Source organism: Nicotiana tabacum, chromosome 6 (assembly GCF_000715075.1).
Source record: "Nicotiana tabacum cultivar K326 chromosome 6, ASM71507v2, whole genome shotgun sequence".
Lineage (NCBI taxonomy): Eukaryota > Viridiplantae > Streptophyta > Magnoliopsida > Solanales > Solanaceae > Nicotiana > Nicotiana tabacum.
In genome coordinates, this window is record NC_134085.1 from 15,087,825 (window position 1) to 15,104,813 (window position 16,989).

A 16,989-nucleotide genomic window follows, 5' to 3' on the forward strand; every position below is an offset into this window, starting at 1 on the left:
ACACTTAACATATTTATTTCACGCAGATAAAATGTTAAAGGTAGGCAAAATTAAACACGGCAACAAATCAGGAAAAAAGAAAAAATGCGTATTTTTGTAATTTTCCATCTAACAAACGGGTCATGGTTTAAATTACGCATGACACATACATTTTTTAATTCTTTTGGAGCGATTGTCGCGTAAAACAAAAATCACGTGCTCACACGAGCTGATGTCGAAATGTTAACCCGTTCTGATTTGAACGAGGTCGAACTCTTCTCTTTGGCGATGGCCCTTGGCCGTAGGAGTGTTATTTCAAGCTGATGTCAAAATGTTAATCTGTTATGTCATTGTCAGATTTTGGCGAATCATAGGTGTCACACCTCCTTTTTACATACCCGAGGGGGTACAAGGGAGTTTTTTCCAATTAAAGGACAATCGAAACGGGATTTGTTTATTTATTTCAGAGTCGCCACCTGGGAGATTTAGGGTGTCCCAAGTCACCAGTTTTAATCCCGAATCGAGGAAAAGAATTAACTCCATATTACAGTCTGCATACCAGAAATCCGGATAAGGAATTCTGTTAACCCGGGAGAAGGTATTAGGCATTCCCGAGTTCCGTGGTTCTAGCATGGTCGCTCAATTGTTATATTTGGCTTGATTATCTGATTTTTTATATATTGAACTTATGTGCAAATTTTTAAATTTTGACCGCTTTTATTATTATTTTTTACGAGAATTGCAACGTCGTGAAAATATATCTCGAACCACGTTACATCAATGCACCCGTGGTTATTGACATATCTCGACTCGGTTGAGATTTGAATTTGGGTCACATCAATGTGCACCCGAGTTTAAGGAAATTAAATTATTAAAGGCGCGCCTAAAGCAACTAGCGTCTTGTTATTTTGGGGAAGGCCATAAAATTCGCTAAAACGGCCTGTCCCGAATTCTAAGTATTTTAATATATACATTTAGAGGGCCCCGCGACTTGTACATTTGTTTGTCGAGGCTCGTCTCATTTATTATTAAAGAATTTGCAACGTCATGGAAATGCATCTCGGGCCACGCCATAATCAATATACCCGTGATTAGAGACACATTTCGATTCCGTTGAGATTTAGATTTGGGTCACATAAATGTGCACCCGAGTTTAAGAAAATTAAATTATTAAAGGCGCGCCTAAAGCGACTAGCGTATCATTTATTTTGGGGAAGGCCGTAAAATTCGCTAAACGGCCCGTCCCGGAATCTAAGTATTTAACACATATTTTTTGTGAGGGCTCCGCGATCTGTACATTTTTTATGTGGCGAAGCTCGTCTCAGTTTTTATTTATTTATTTATTTTTAAAAGGATGCCATTTTTATGCCTTTAACAATACTAAGCCTTACGGCTTCTTCACGACTAAAATCTCATAACTTGTCAAAAATTTAATAAAATGAGTCTAGTGAATGAGTGTTTCGGGAGTAGTAAGAGCATGTACTAATAATAATTTTGTCCGAATGACCTAAGCAAAGGAAAGGACGAACAGATTAACATCAAACTTGTGTCATAGAACAACTGGTCCAACTTAATTAAATGACATCGGATAAACAAGAATCACGTAACGCAAAATGAGCAAAAATGCATATGATGAAAACATAAGCAGAAAATTATCATACCAATTTCTATATTGCATCTTCGAACATTTAACATAACATTTCCTTATCTAATACTTGAGGTTTACTAACCTTTGAACCCCGGCAAACTCAGGACGACAAACACGACCCCGACAGGACTCAAGCCGGACCTCTCTGAACGAAGAACAACGACGGAACCTCGGACAAACACCTCGACGTACCGGTCCTCGATGAACCAAAGATGACCTCGATGGAAATAGAAAGCTCGGACCCACAACTGTCAACAACCAAGGATTGTTTGGTTGCTACTGTATTTTCCGGCGCAACACCTGGTACGTGAAGCTGCAGCAGGAGGGGTCGTTTGGGCAGTTGAAGAAGAAGTCGATAGGATCTTTCTCTTCAGGTGGTTTTGGGCGATGGGGAAGGTGACGAGATGGAGGGAGCTGGGCGACGGTGGACGTGGGACGGAGAGGGAGCTGGGCGAGGGTGGTTGCTGGTGGGTTTGGACGTGGGGGAGCAGCTGTGGAGATCGGAGGGTCATTTGGGCAGTGGTCGATGGGGCTGAACGACGAGCAACAGTGGTTGTGGGGAAGCTGGAAGGGTCGTTTGGTGATGGTCGATAAAGCAGTAATGGAGGACTGCCGGTGGTTGTAGGCGATGGGGAAGTGGGGGCAGTGACGATGAAGGCGAAGCAGCAGTGTTCGTCGGATTTAATGGAGGAAGAAGGCGATGGTCGTCCGGACGTGAGGGGTGAAGCTGGTGGCGACGGGATAGTGACGACGCAGCAGTGATTGTTGCTGCTCAAAAGAACGAGGGGTCGTGAGGGTGGTGTTTGGACTGGTGGTTTTCGGACAAGATGGTGACGGAGTTGGGAGGAGACGGGGTGGTGTTTTGTTGCTAGGGTTTTTGCTTTGGTTTTCTTCTTCTTTCTGAAGAAGAAAGATGAACAGTGGTCTTCTAAAAATTTTTCCAAGTCCTCCTTTGTGTAGCTTTGCCCGTGCATTTAGTATCTCTTTGCTAGGAAAATGAGCCCCACGCGTGGTGGGGTTCGAGACTTGTGTCCCCCACGCGTGGTGGGGTTCCCCGTGTACGGGATTCCGTCCGTGTTCCCCACGCGTGTCCCCTCATGTGTGGTGGACTCGGATTATTATGGGCTAGGTCCGAAATTAGGCCTAAAAGCGGGTAATTTGAACCCGAATATTATTCTTTTGCCCGGACCCGATTAAGAACACGACGTTGTTCGACTAATCCTATGTAAGCAAAATAACTACAAAAATATAACTAATATTTAAAATAAAACTATATCTTTTTTTTTAAATATTTTTTCAAGATTTAAAATAGCTACAAAATATTAATAAAACTATTTTTGTAATTTTCGTTTTTTTATATAAAGATAAAATATAAAGTAATATTTTTTAATTTTTCAAAATTAAAATGACTATAAAACATTAATAGAACTATATTTTTTGGTAATTTTCGAAATTATATAAAGTACAAAATAAAATACAATTTTTGTATTTTTTCAAATTTATGAGAAATACATAAACTAAAATTTATATATATATTTTTTGTAACTTTTCTTTTGCGAGGAAAATAAAGTAAAAATAGTCAAAATAGTTATATTAGACCTAAATTAAATATTTAAGCTAAAAATGTGAAAATTCTCGGGGAGGGTCAAAAATCAGGTGTCTACAATAGGCTACCATACTGTCTGTAGAAATCAAAGCGGATCTTGGCGTACTCGATTTTGTGCCCCTTTTTTTGGGAGAGTTTCGGGTGTCCCTTGGGGGAGTCCCAGTTTTGCTTATCCTCTGCGTTTCCTAGGTGAGTCCCAGTTCGCTTAATTTCTGTGCTTCCTGGGTGAGTCTCAGTTTGCTTAATTTTGTTTGCATTGGAGAGTATGATGATGGAGAGTATAAAACGTTGTTGTTTTGCTGACTGGGGGGGGGGTACCGTATGCGTTCATTTCATGCATATATTGGAATTTCCCTGTATCTAGTCCCTTCATCATTCGGCCTGGAGGGCTCATCGGTAGGCGGGGCGATGAATTATCCCTAGAACTTGGAGACGTCCCCCTCATCACTTCGTTAAAAATCTCCTCGAGAAAACCCAATTGGGACAAAAACCGGGTGAGAGAAACGGAGTACGACTTAGGGGGCGTCATTTTCCAGAAGTTGAAGTGTTTGGGATGGTGATATTCCAGTTACTTTGTAGTAGTTTTTCTTCCATTGTTTCTAGTTGGAATGCTGCTTTACTCGCTTGCCCGTGCGACACTTGTGTTCCTGTTTAAGCAAACAACAGAGGGTAAACCAAAATGAGATTTTCCTTACCTCGATCCAATGAGTCGGTGAACGGGGGTAGCCTTATAGCGTTACTCGCTCTGCCTGGCATTTAAGTGGTTGATGGATTTGTGGTTTTTAGATTTGGCGCCCGTATTCAGCTCTCCTTGCTTTTTTAAAGGTGTCATAGTTCCGCGTGGCTTGGGTTCGCCTTAATTTCTGCGCTGTAGAAATCGAGTCCCGATTTGATCTCGTTTGATCCGTACCATAACAAGGGAGACATGTCATACCTTGTTCATGGATCGTCCGATATGTGGGGGATGTGAGAGTAAGGCCGGATGTGGCCATTCTTTTATAGGATTGCGCAACAGGTATCGTTGTCTCGTGTGGGTTTTGCATGGATATTGGTTGTAACTTCTGCTTTTATGTAGCAGCCTGATCTGGATTAGCATGTGAGGTTTACTTACCGCTCTTTCGGGTGGGTGATTATATTTCACCGGTTTTGGATCTGAAGGAAACAAGAAAATTTGGCTAAGATATCCCCATAGACGGCGCCAAATTGTTTGAGCAAAAGAGTTTAAGGCTCTTTTGCCAACTCCAATTATCAATAATAAAGGAGATAAATCTTAGCCAAACATAATTAACTTCGGATCCAAATATACACATCGGAAAATAACGAAAGGTAAGAATGTATCAGATTTATTGATATCGTAATCTTATATCAAACACGAGAATTGGGCTTACATATCTAAAGCAAGAAAGAATCGTATGTGAGAGAGAGCAAAGAGGAAAAGCAGAGCCCATGTTCCTCCGTGAGAGATCTCCCCTTTGTTAGTGCTTACACCCATCTATATATATAGTTCCTAGAACTTCTATTCAGTGGTCTTTGACCAACATGTTTTTCTACGACTGTCCTTTTCGTCATTACTCGAGTACAATATTGACTTGACATATACTGTCGATGATTTGACCCCGAGGTCGGCCGTGGTGTTCTTTACTATTTCGCCACCTGAGCGAGATCCCAGCTTGGTCGACCACTATGGTCAGATTTTGACCTATACAAAATATTTGTGGAGTAGTATTTTAATGATGACAAATAGTCTACACATATTTGATAACTAGACTTAGTTATTAATTGTTGTTGAATCAGTGAATTGATAATGTATTCAATCTAACCCATTCACAATCGATTGTATGAATCATCCACACCAATCACCAGTCCGCTCTGCTCAAGTCTTTTAACGCAATAAATAAATAATTTAACTTTTAACACAAATGAGAAATCTTGCAAATCGCTAAACAAGAAATCAGTCCAAACCCATTCGCTGTTTATCTTGTTTTCTCTTTTAAGTCTGATTCTATAGATTGTAGCCTTAAAATTGCTGTCCGTCATATGATTTTAGGACGTAACACCTTGATTCAACTACTTTTACGCTTTGATTTGACTATTTTACCACTGGTCATTAATCTACCACAACCCTCATCTATACAAACTTAAGACCAGTTATGCTTCGGGCTTTGGAACAGAGATGGAGTCAATATCTTCAAATAAATAACTGAACTAATGATGTTAATGTTTCTATGTGCTTTTACTATTTAAGTCATGGTAGGATTGTACATAAATTTGCTTCAAAATTTGAGGTCTTTGGCTCTGAAACAAAAAGGATTAACGTTGCGTACAAGAATCAGACAACAAAAGTTAGAATGGAGACAGTTTAATATGGCTAAAATATCATCACAATCATCCCCTTACCCTTCTACAATCTCTGGCAAGTGAACAAGAGATTATGCCACCAGATCACTACGACGAAGGAGAAATAGTAGGGAACTACTTCGATAAATTGGAAAATTCAAGAATATAAAAGGATGAGAACTGAAACATCATTTGTGTGGATGAATGAGGCACCATTCTAAACATCCCTCTGCAAATCTATAGTACAGAGCAAAGTGAAAATTTCACATCGATAAATTTTCAATAAGTTACAGTGCTGGAATCAGAGGAGAGTAAACTGAAGACTAAAATAGAAGAGGATCATCCAAAGCACTCAGTCATTTCACCAAATTGAGATAGAAGCCAAGATAGTGACGCAGCCAAAGCTTCTTATTGGAGGAGATGTGAACTCAAGGCAAGCAGGTCCCAAGGCAAGCAGGGAATATTTTTAGCCGCATATCGCTTCAGGAGCACCAGGGGGGAGGAGGTTGAAATCTGGCTTTGGAGATGAAAAATACATCACTGAGGTCATTTTATCAACTTTTTAACTGTGGTTACCAATAGCTTAACAACACAAAGGGCATTAGTTCTACCAGCACTTTGAAGAATAAGATCAGGGCAATATGACCAAATTCCCTGAGATCACTTGTAGATGAGGGCATCACGACCAGGCCCAACACCAATGTAATGGATAGGTACTCCAACAAGTTCTTCTATCCTTTCTACATACTCGCGTGCAGCCTTAGGCAATTCTGAATACTTTCTTATGGAAGAAATATCAGTCTGCCACCCAGGCAAGACTTCGTACTCAACCTGGTTGAATGAGATATACAGTGAAGATATTAAGTAACAGAAGATACTTATAAAGGAATTAAGTGAGAGTGAAATGGTAACAAGAATTAAGAAACCATGCTTATAAAGGACGCCAGAACAAAGAAGATTCATATAAATAGCCAAGATAGTCAACAACAACAACAACTACCCAGTATAATCCCACTAGTGGGGTCTGGGGAGGGTAGTGTGTAGGCAGACCTTACCCTACCTGGGGTAGAGAGGCTGTTTCCAAATAGACCCTCGGCATCCTTCCCTCCAAGAACTCCCCACCTTGCTCTTGGGGTGACTCGAACTCGCAACCTCTTGGTTGGAAGTGGAGGTTGCTTACCATCAGAGCAACCCCTCTTGCCAACGAATCATAATAAAATGGAGAGGATCACAAGGCAAAAGGGGCTTAAATAGAAAAAATCCAAAAGCTTCACATTCTTCTTTTTCTCGGTGGAGTCAAAGAAACTTTCTTAGCCTAGTTGGGTAGGAAATATATCCTAAGAGTAAACCAAATTTATATCATCATAGAAAGGGGGGAAAACAATTAAATGCCATCACTGGCATATGTTTCTTTCTCATTCATAAATATGTCAGTCTGTTTGACATTCATGTAAAACTTTAAATGAATAATCTTAACTTCAAAAGACAAGGAAATAGAGGAAAAGAGCTGGTAAGTTCCAATGAGCCTATATGTAGTTTAATCTTCAGCCACACAAATTATTAAGACCTCTGACATCTTATAAAAACTGGATACCATGTTTATGCTAAAAGGCTGGTGCAGAATAAAAGAAAACAATCTCACCTTGATTTGGTCAAGAAGACGAAGATCAGAAGGAAATGATTCAACTGGTGTACCATCTGGCTGTCTGTAGGAAACACCCAACTCAATTTCTGAAAGATCTGACAACACGTCTAGCTTAGTTAGATTTAAGGAAGCAAATCCATTTATCTGACAGCAAAATCTCAGTGCAACTATGTCTAGCCAGCCACAACGACGGGGGCGACCAGTCGTCGTGCCAAACTCCTGCCCGGCAAATCGAAGGAGGTCACCACCTTTACCCAAGATTTCTGTTGGGAAAGGACCAGAACCAACTCTAGTAGTGTATGCCTTAACCTGCAAGCAATATATCAGTTAAAATAAATTGTCTTTATCATCAAATTGCAATAGCATGGTGAACTGTTTCCAAAGTTCATTGTAGGCTAAATCTGAAGCACTATATTTAGTCTCCTGCTTTGCATGTTGGATCCACACTCAATAACTTTTTAGAGGAAAATTGATTTTTTTATCTCACAATATTAGCGAGACTTTCTGGCAAAACTGAACACCAGGATTTTCATTCTTTGGTAGCAGAGAAAAAAGAAGTTGCCTTACCACACCGATGAGATCACCAACCACTCGGGGAGCAATGCCAAGACCAGTGCAGATTCCACCGGCTGATGGACTGGAGGATGTCACAAAAGGGTACGTTCCAAAATCTATGTCCAACATAGTTGCCTGACCACCTTCAACCAAAATCTTCTTTTTATGAGATATAGCATCATTCATGAAGTGTACAGTATCTGTGATGAAGGGTTCCAACCTCTCAGCAAATTTCTTATAGCGTTCCACTTCTTCCTTCAGCATGTCAGGGCCATAACTAAAACCTTTGAACCTTGAAGCTGCATCGGATAGTAAAAGATCAAGCTTCTGGGGGAAAGTATCCATATGCCTTAAATCACTTACTCTTATGCCATTTCGGATGACCTTGCTTGAATAGCAAGGCCCAATGCCTCTCTTGGTGGTGCCAATAAAGGATTTAGCTAGTTCAGCTTCTCTAAGCCCATCTACTTCTTGGTGAAAATCAAATAATAAGTGAGCACGATCAGATACCAAGATCCTTCCTTGACAAGAAACTCCATTAGATTCAAGGCCATCAATTTCTTTAAATAATCCTGGTAGATGCACCACAACTCCATTACCAATAACACATAGAGTTTCCTCATTCAGAATACCCGAAGGAACAAGGTGCAGAGCAAACTTTTTTCCCTCTGAATTGTAAATAGTGTGCCCAGCATTGGCTCCACCCTGCCAAAATCAACATTGAAGGGCTGAGAGTAGAAGGAAAAAACGTATCGACCATTTATTCTTAATTGCTTCCCCCCACCCCCCTCCCATTTTCTCTCTCCGGATAAGGGGGAGAAGGGGGAGCATTGCTTCTTGGAGCCTTAAGCAACCATAAATTAGATTTATACCCCGTGATTCTCCTCCCACTTCTTTTGTTAACTTTTTTATGACAGTTTTGATTTATACAATTATTAAATTTTATTACAAGTGTTTTTATGACTTAGCTAAATATTACATAGTTTGATTTAAAATTTGAGCTAAATACAAAATTGGCAAGTAGGCCAAAACTAAATGCATTCGCTAGCAAAAAAAATGTACAAAATATATACTTATATTATATGTATACAATACACATATATACAAAATATCTACGTTTCGTCGGCTAATACTTTTTAGAGCGGCTAAGAATATACATTTCGCCTCAAATTTTGGGAAATTCCTGATTTCGCCACTACTTAGAGGACAAATGAATTACCTATCTCATTTTTCGAGTTAACTAAAATTAAATATTTCGCTAGAAATTCAATAAAACCAAGGCCATTACTGTTACAAAAAATACGACAAGAAATTAGTTTAGCGAAAATGCTTAGGATATCCGTGAATACCTGACAGCGAGCAACTATATCGAAATGCTTAGCCAAAATATCAACGAGCTTTCCTTTCCCTTCATCGCCCCACTGGCAACCCAACACGCCCGATACCTGACTCAGCGACTCAATCCGACTCAGTTCCGACTCCTTCGAATCCACCACCGCCGCGGACGGCGGAGCAACCGGCTTCGCAGAGCAAACAACAAAGGAGGAATAAGAAGAAGTTCTCTTCCTTTGGTGGACCTGGAGCAGCCTACAATTGTAGGTCCCACTGAAACCCAGGGCCCCACTCCGGTGGGTAGCTGCCGTAGAAGTGATTGGGGTAGGGCCCACCCTGAGGGTGGAGAGATTCATGGTAGTCGAAGGGGGTGGGATGGGTGGGTGGCGAAATTGAAAGAGAAGCGTTTGAGGGTTTAGTTAGGGTAGAAAGATATTATTTGAAAATAAATTACGAAACGGAGAAATAAAAGATTTAAATTGTATGTAAAGAGGACTGATATTAGGAGCAAGTTGTTTTTTTTTTCTAGTGCACTACTTGTAAAAAACGCCGAAATTCTTATTTGCAAATATTGTTTGGCTATGTTTTCTAGTGCAAGTTGTTTTTTCCGGTGCAAAGTCTATCGGAAATAGTTTTTTTATTTGTACAAAATAAGGGTAAAGATGCACATTCACTACATTTTTTTACTTGTACAAAATGAGGGTAAAGATACATATTCACTACTCACATCATGTCACACCTGTAAGATTATTCTAAATTTGGCATTATTGTTATTTGGCTATGAGTATTTAAAAATGCTGAAATATAAGATTTAAACTTGAAGTTAAGATACTTACTCCGATCCAAAATAAGTGATCTTTTAGCCGTTTTCACACAGATTAAGAAATCCACCTTTTAACATTAATTAGCAATTAAATTGACCATATTAACTTTTACTATCTCTTTACATAAATACTCCTAACACATACTCCAACACTATTTACTCCAAGGGCAATGTAGGAAAAAAATAATTAATTCATTCTTGAAATTTGAAAAAATTACTTATTTTGGACCACAAATAAAGGCAAAAAAATCATTTATTTTGGACCAGAGGGAGTACTGGTTTAGATATGTGTTTTAAGTGAAAATAATGATTTTCACTAATAAATTTTGAGTTTTTACGGCAAAAAATATCAAGTAAAGTTTATGTCCTAACATAATTTTAACTTTAATTTTTTTTCTTTTCATTTCAACTAAAAATGTACTTTTTTTTTCAGTTTCAGCTCAAATATTAAATTTAATTAAAGAAAAAGGGCATTATTTGGGGAATAATTTTAAATGGGGAAATGGAGGATTTAAAATGAATACAAAGGATTGGTATTGGGAATGAAGTTGTCCCTGTAACGAATCTTTGGTGTTGAAAGGGAGCCAGAGAAAAGACATGAGAGGAGGAGAGTAAGTTTTTTTTCTAAATATTAAAATATAGGTAAATCTTTTTGAACATTTATTTCGTGATAATAGAAGCATGTTCAATTTTTAAAATGTTTAATAAATTCTTCACAAAACTGACAAGTTCATTAAGAACATATTATGAATATTTCAATTTTTTGAGAAAGGGATTTGCACATCATAATTGAAAGTAACAGTTTAAGACAATTACTTAAGGTCATATTATTTCGGACTTATTTTGATGAAAAAACTGTTTAAATGATTGAATATTTTCATATATTCTTATTAACTGCAAATTGTTTTATCATTTTGTTTGTTTTTGAAGGGCCCTCTTGTTTGGTCCTTTGGTTTTATCTAAAGTCAGCTAGTGTTGGCCTTACAAATCGAGAAAGCACATACAAAATAGTACTTTTTTATATTTAAAAAAAATTATTTTTAACCTTTTTATTTTTATTCTTAATTAAATATTTGTAGCAACAAAAAAATTTATGATTAACTCACACATCCAGAAGATGAAAGTAGCAGAGATGAGGATATTGAGGTGGATGTGCAGGCATACAAGGATAGATAAGACTAGGAATGAAGATATTTGAGAGAAGGTGGGCGTGACACCGTGGAGGATAAGATGCGGGAAGCAAGACTCAGATGGTTCGGGCACATTTAGAGGAGGAGCACTAAGACTTAAAAAACTTTCCTTTTTTCTTAAACTTCATTATCAATTAAAGTGCACCAAATAAATCTAGACAAAGGTACTAATAATAAATAAAATTACTCTCTCTATCAACCGGAGGAATATTTCTATCAAATTGGATCTATATTTTACCTTCTTACCCTATTTGGCCCACTTTATATATAACTTGAAATTTGTTTTCGAGATTGTTACCAAATAGCGACCAGATTCAATACTTTTTTTGGTATCCAATTATGTTTAATTTAATATATTAAATGGACGACTATTTGAGTTAATTTTTCTAAAATTGTTTATCTCTTAGTCCAACATTAAAAATCCATTTTAACCTACATATGCTGGGGCATGACAATCAAATATGGCAGGCCTTGAACGAATGAATATTTCTCAGACTCTTCCACTAAAGTCTTCGAAATAACAAGGCTTTTTCAAGTATAACACTGACAATTTTTTTTTCTTTCTTCTCTCTTCTTAAGCTGGAAAAAAGAATTTCGATTAATAGGTGTCTAAATTATGGGTGTTAATCAAGTCGGGCTGACCCGTTTTCAGCCTGCTTCAACCCGGTTCAGCCCGCTACTGTTCACGTCGGGACGGATTGGGACGGGGGCCGAGTTGTGTACGTTCACGTTTAGATTAACGGTGCCCCGAACCCGTTATACCCGAATTTCCTTAACGGTCTGAACACGGGCTGCAGTCCGTTAGCAGCCCGGTTTTCGTTTGAATTTTTTTTCTTTTAATTAAATTGGACCGTTCCCAACGGTCAAATTCAGAAATGACCGTTGGGGAACGACAAGAAATTGCAGAAATGGTCAATTTCGGCCCCTCCATTAATAATATAGCCCTCCCACCCCAAAATCTATAAATAACCCCCCTTCTTCTTTCATTTTTTCTCACAAATTCACTCTCTTACTACTCTTATTCTCTCTCAAGTATCAAGCTCTCAATTCTCTCTTGATATTATAGTTCTTAAATTCTCAAATCTCAAATTCTCAATTATTTATTATTTCAAGTTTCATCAACAATTTAGTTTAGCCATTACAAAATTATTATTATCAAATACCAATTATTCAAGTGAAGTGTGGTATCAATTATCAAGTATTCAAGTATTATCAACTATCAAGTTTCAGTCTATCAATTGAAGTTTGAATTTTGATATCAAAAATTCAAAATTAGTGCGGCATAAGGAATCCCGGTACACTCGTTCCATCTCTTTCTCTTATTTGGTGTACACTTATTTTATTAATTAGTTTCTTAAGTTAGTTTCTTAATTTAATTTCTTACTTGAATTTCTTAATTTAATTTCTTACTTTAATTTATATAATGGATTTACTTAGAGCGGCCAAAAAAGCGTGCACTAGAGGTGGTAGTAAGAAAACTTCAAAAAGAACAAGAGGTGGTGTTGGTTCTTCTAGTAGCTTTACACATATTTCTGAAAGTTCATCTGAAAATTTAAATGTAGATTATGAGCGAATGCAAGAAAATTATGGTGTAGATGATGATTTAGATGCTTTGTTAGATGATATTTAATCACCCGATAATCTTGACACACCACCACCTACACCTGGTAATGCTAGTTAAACTCAAAATGTTAGGGGTGCACGTGCAACAAGTAGGCCTCCTCTCCCTATTAAGAAGAATCGACGATTAAGAAGTAAGTGTTGGATGTTTTTTGAAAGACTAGAAGATCAAAAAAAATATGTAAAATGTAAAATTTGTAGTGAACATTATAAACATGTGCCCGGTAAAGGAGGGGGAACGGGTCAACTTCGTAGGTATATGGAAGAGAAACACCCTCTTGAATGGGGAGTAGATGAGTTATCTGGGCAACAAAGACTTAACCCGAGTACTGGTGGGTTGGGAAATACGATATTAAGAAAGATCGGGAAGAATTAGCTAAAATGATTGTTTTAGGTTGTTTACCTTTTAGTTTTGCTTCTTCACCGTATCTTGTTACTTATATTCAAAGAATTTATAACCCTATGTTTAAAGGTATTCCTAGAAGTACTTGTAGAGCTGATATCTTTAGGATTTTTGGACAATATCAGACATATATACGTTATTTGTTCGCAAGTCTTCCTTGTAAAGTTTCTCTTACTTCTGATATTGGTCGTGCTGTAAATGGAAATGATTATTTGACTGTTACATGCCATTGGATAGATGATAATTTTTGTATGCAAAAACATATTATTGCTTTTAAATATGATGAAGATCAAAGTCATACCGGTGCATTTATAAGTAATACTATACATGAAATTGCTATATTTTATAATCTTGCAGAAAAAGTTTTGTGTATGTCATTTGATAATGCTTCTAACAACACTGCTGCTATTACAATATTAAAATTGCATCTACACCCACCAATTCCTGAAATATTTCATGTTAGATGTGCATGTCATATTTATAACTTGATTGTGAAGAGTGGCCTTCAATTATTTAGAGATGAAATTACTTTAATTAGGAGAGTTGTTGGTGTAATTCAAGGAAATAATAGAAGTGCTAGATTAAATGCATTTAAGGAAAAATATGTACACTATGGACTAAAACCAAGCCTCATGCCTGAAGAAATAGTTACTAGGTGGAATTATACTTATTTGTTCTTAAGATGTTGTTATAAATATAGAATGCCTATAAGTGAAGTTGCTAATTCTCATTGTAATGATCCTAACCGTTTGTTAACATCTAGAACTTGGGAAGTCATTCATGATATTATACAATTTTTACAAAAAATTTATGTGGCTACACTTGAGTTTTCTGGAGCTTATTATCCTACCATTTCAAGTGGTTTAGTTCATATTGCTGAAATTTCTCTTTTACTACATAATTTGAAGCAGAAAGAAGGATATGCTACTGTTGTTGAATCTATGCTAGATAAGTTTAAAAAGTATTTCTACTCAATTCCCTATATTTACCTAATTGATGCTATTTTAAACCCTACTGTCAAAATGATAAAGTGTCGTCAATTAATTAGAGCTTTATATACTTATATGGATATTGACCCAACTGAAACTCCTGATATTGACACTTGTATTTCTGAGCTACACACACATTTACAAACTTTATATAATTATTATGCTAACATTGTTGATGCTTCTTCGGTTGTAGATGCAAATATTCCTTCAACTAATACTTCAACATCTGGAACAACTATAGATGATGATGATTGTGTTCAAGATTATCAGATTTGGTCTACACTAGGAGAGCATCAACAAACCAGTAGCAGGAATATTGATGAACTACAATTCTACTTGCAAAAGTCACCAGAGCCCCTCACAAAGGATTTTCTACCGCTGAGTTGGTGGAGGAGCAACTCAAATCAATTTCCTGTTCTTTCGGCCATGGCTCGAGACGTGCTAAATGTGCCGATTTCAACAGTCGCATCAGAGAGCGCATTTAGCCGAGCAAGGCAGCAGCTAGGAGATACCCGTCATTCATTTGGCAGCAACGCTTTGAAAATTCTAGTGTGCTTCAGAGATTGGATAAGATCCGAATGGCGAAATCAAGGGCGTGACGAGGTAGACGAAGAGGAGGACCAAGAAATTGGAGATATAATGGTTTATGGTTCCGATTCAACCAATCCCAAAAACCAAGAACCTCATGTTGACATGGAAGAACTTACAAAAATGATGCAAAGCATGTGATGTACTATTTCTTATTTTTTATAATTATTGTAAACTTTTAAGTTTTAATTTGCAAGTTCAAAAATAAAAAACAAAAAACAAAAAAGAACTTGCAAATTAATTTGAAATATTAAAAATATAAATGAAAGCCTTCGGAGTTTGTTCCTTAAATTTGCCTATTGGTCTTATACTCTTATTAAATAATTTTTTGTAGCCACTTACTTTCCAATTTCAATTTTATAATTATAAAATACAAATTTCAAATTTAAAACTTTAAACTTTAAACTTTAAACTTCAAAGTTTAATTCTAACCCTTAAAAGTTTGCAAATATTTAACTATCAATAACATTGAATAAGAAAAATAAAATTTAAATTAAAAAAAAAAAAAAAATTTGAGCCCGACCCGCCCAAGCCCGTGTGAGCCCTAACCCGTACGGGCCCACGAAAACCCGAAAAATCCCAGCCCTATAACAGTCTGTAATCCCCAGCCCACCCCGCTAACCGAACGGGCTGGGGTTTTTCCCGTTCAACCCGTCCCAGCCCGCCCGATAAACACCCATAGTCTAAATCTGACGCTGAAGTTTTGCTGGGGCGAGACCCGAACTCTATTGAAGGAGCGTCAGACCTCGAAGTTCAACCTAAATCTGAAAAAATCTTACTCTGCAAAGGTTGGATCAAATTAAAAATTATAAGAAAATCTTGTAGTAACTTGAATCTAGAGTGCTGGGCGGGTTGATTGGGTTTCATTAATATTAATTTTGGGAATTAGACCAGTTGAAAAAGAAAGTTGAAGATGAATACAATTTTCGTATACATGTAATATACCATTATACAATATTATTAAAAAAAACAAAAAAAATTATAATAAGTGTATAATATTATATATTGGGTATGTAAACATTGTTATACAATATTGATCTTTCTGTTTGCGAATTTTTGATGCAATAGTCCTTTTGTAGTAAGTTTCTCTTTCACTATAGTGATTTTAGCTTTGTTGCATGTTTTTGACTTTTTGTTTTGCTATGCTTCCATTTGCCTTTTGTTTTGGATAGATTTTATTTAGATTTTTTTTGGCATTTAGTTCGTATCCTTTCTGTTTTCCATTAACACTTATTTTTTTTTTTTTTTTTTGTGCTTGTGAAATACGAGAATATATTTTTATATACAAGTTTATACAAAGTTATACATTATTATACATGTGCAGTTAAAATTGAAATTAAAATTTTTATATTTTTTCTTACTAAATCACGAATTATAGCAATAAATTCTATCAATTATTTTTATTTGCTTTCTACTATTTGGAACTTGGGGAAGAAGAAAATTTAGATCTTTTCAAGTTGCATTGTGTGCGTTCTGCATTTTTGTAGCTGCAATAGAAATTTATATAATCAATTTAAGTTAGTTGTGTACAAAGAATCTAAATTCATACAAACTTGTGATAGAAGATCTGGAGAATCAAAATTTTCGTATATGAGTATATTATCTTTGGGCTACAAATTCATAAAGTTTTATCTAAGCCATCAGGTTGCAGATGTATGAGTTGTAATTATATGTAATTCTCTCTTAAAATAAGAACTATTAGAGAATGCATGTATACCCTTTTTCTATATATTGTACGTAACATAGCATATCTTTAGGGGCTGATAGAATCTCTCCTTTGATTCCTTCCTTAATTAATATAACAATTTAAATGTCTATGTATTATCACTTTGTGGAATTAGTGGCGGACTCAGACTTTTGTGTAAGGGGGTTCAGATATATATTAAAATTATCGACCTTGTCTAGAAATAATATTAGTAGACATAACAAATGAGTTTTACCCTCCGCGTAACAAACCTTAAAATGTGTTTGCCTGCCACTCTTTATTTTCTTTTAAAGTCGTGCTCTACAAAACAAAAAACCAAAAAATAACAACAAATCTATGTATGCACCTTTTAAATTAGGCAAAATACATAAGTTGTCACCTGACCTATGACCCAAATCCCCCTTACACACTTTCTGTGGACGATAATAATATTACACACGCAACCTTTCTAAAGTGTATCTAGTACACACCATCTTTTTGTTGACCAGCTTTTCAAAATATGTGTAATATCACGCACTAATAATATCGTGACACGTGTCAAAATAGAAAGAAAATACACTAAAATACCT

At 36.6% G+C, this 16,989-nt stretch overlaps 1 protein-coding gene across 1 annotated transcript; it reads right to left on the reverse strand.

Annotated features, from left to right (window-relative positions):
* Positions 1–6,097: 6,097 nt before the first annotated feature.
* Positions 6,098–9,585, reverse strand: LOC107762705 (adenylosuccinate synthetase, chloroplastic-like). The gene is made up of 4 exons (XM_016581084.2): positions 9,120–9,585; positions 7,783–8,475; positions 7,213–7,524; positions 6,098–6,401 (listed from the first exon to the last, which is right to left on the reverse strand). Exons 1-4 carry the CDS (start codon positions 9,456–9,458, stop codon positions 6,231–6,233), a joined length of 1,515 nt encoding a protein of 504 aa, XP_016436570.1. The 5' UTR covers positions 9,459–9,585; the 3' UTR covers positions 6,098–6,230.
* Positions 9,586–16,989: the final 7,404 nt, after the last annotated feature.

What these genes read in the sequence shown, in the direction of transcription:
- LOC107762705 (XM_016581084.2), bottom strand. Translation starts at nt 9,458, where the DNA reads ATGAATCTCTCCACCCTCAGGGTGGGCCCTACCCCAATCACTTCTACG. An exon ending in TTGGTGATCTCATCGGTGTG is followed by an intron (nt 7,525 to 7,782) that starts GTAAGGCAACTT and finishes TATTGCTTGCAG; the next exon opens with GTTAAGGCATACACTACTAG. An exon ending in GTCTTCTTGACCAAATCAAG is followed by an intron (nt 6,402 to 7,212) that starts GTGAGATTGTTT and finishes TCATTCAACCAG; the next exon opens with GTTGAGTACGAAGTCTTGCC.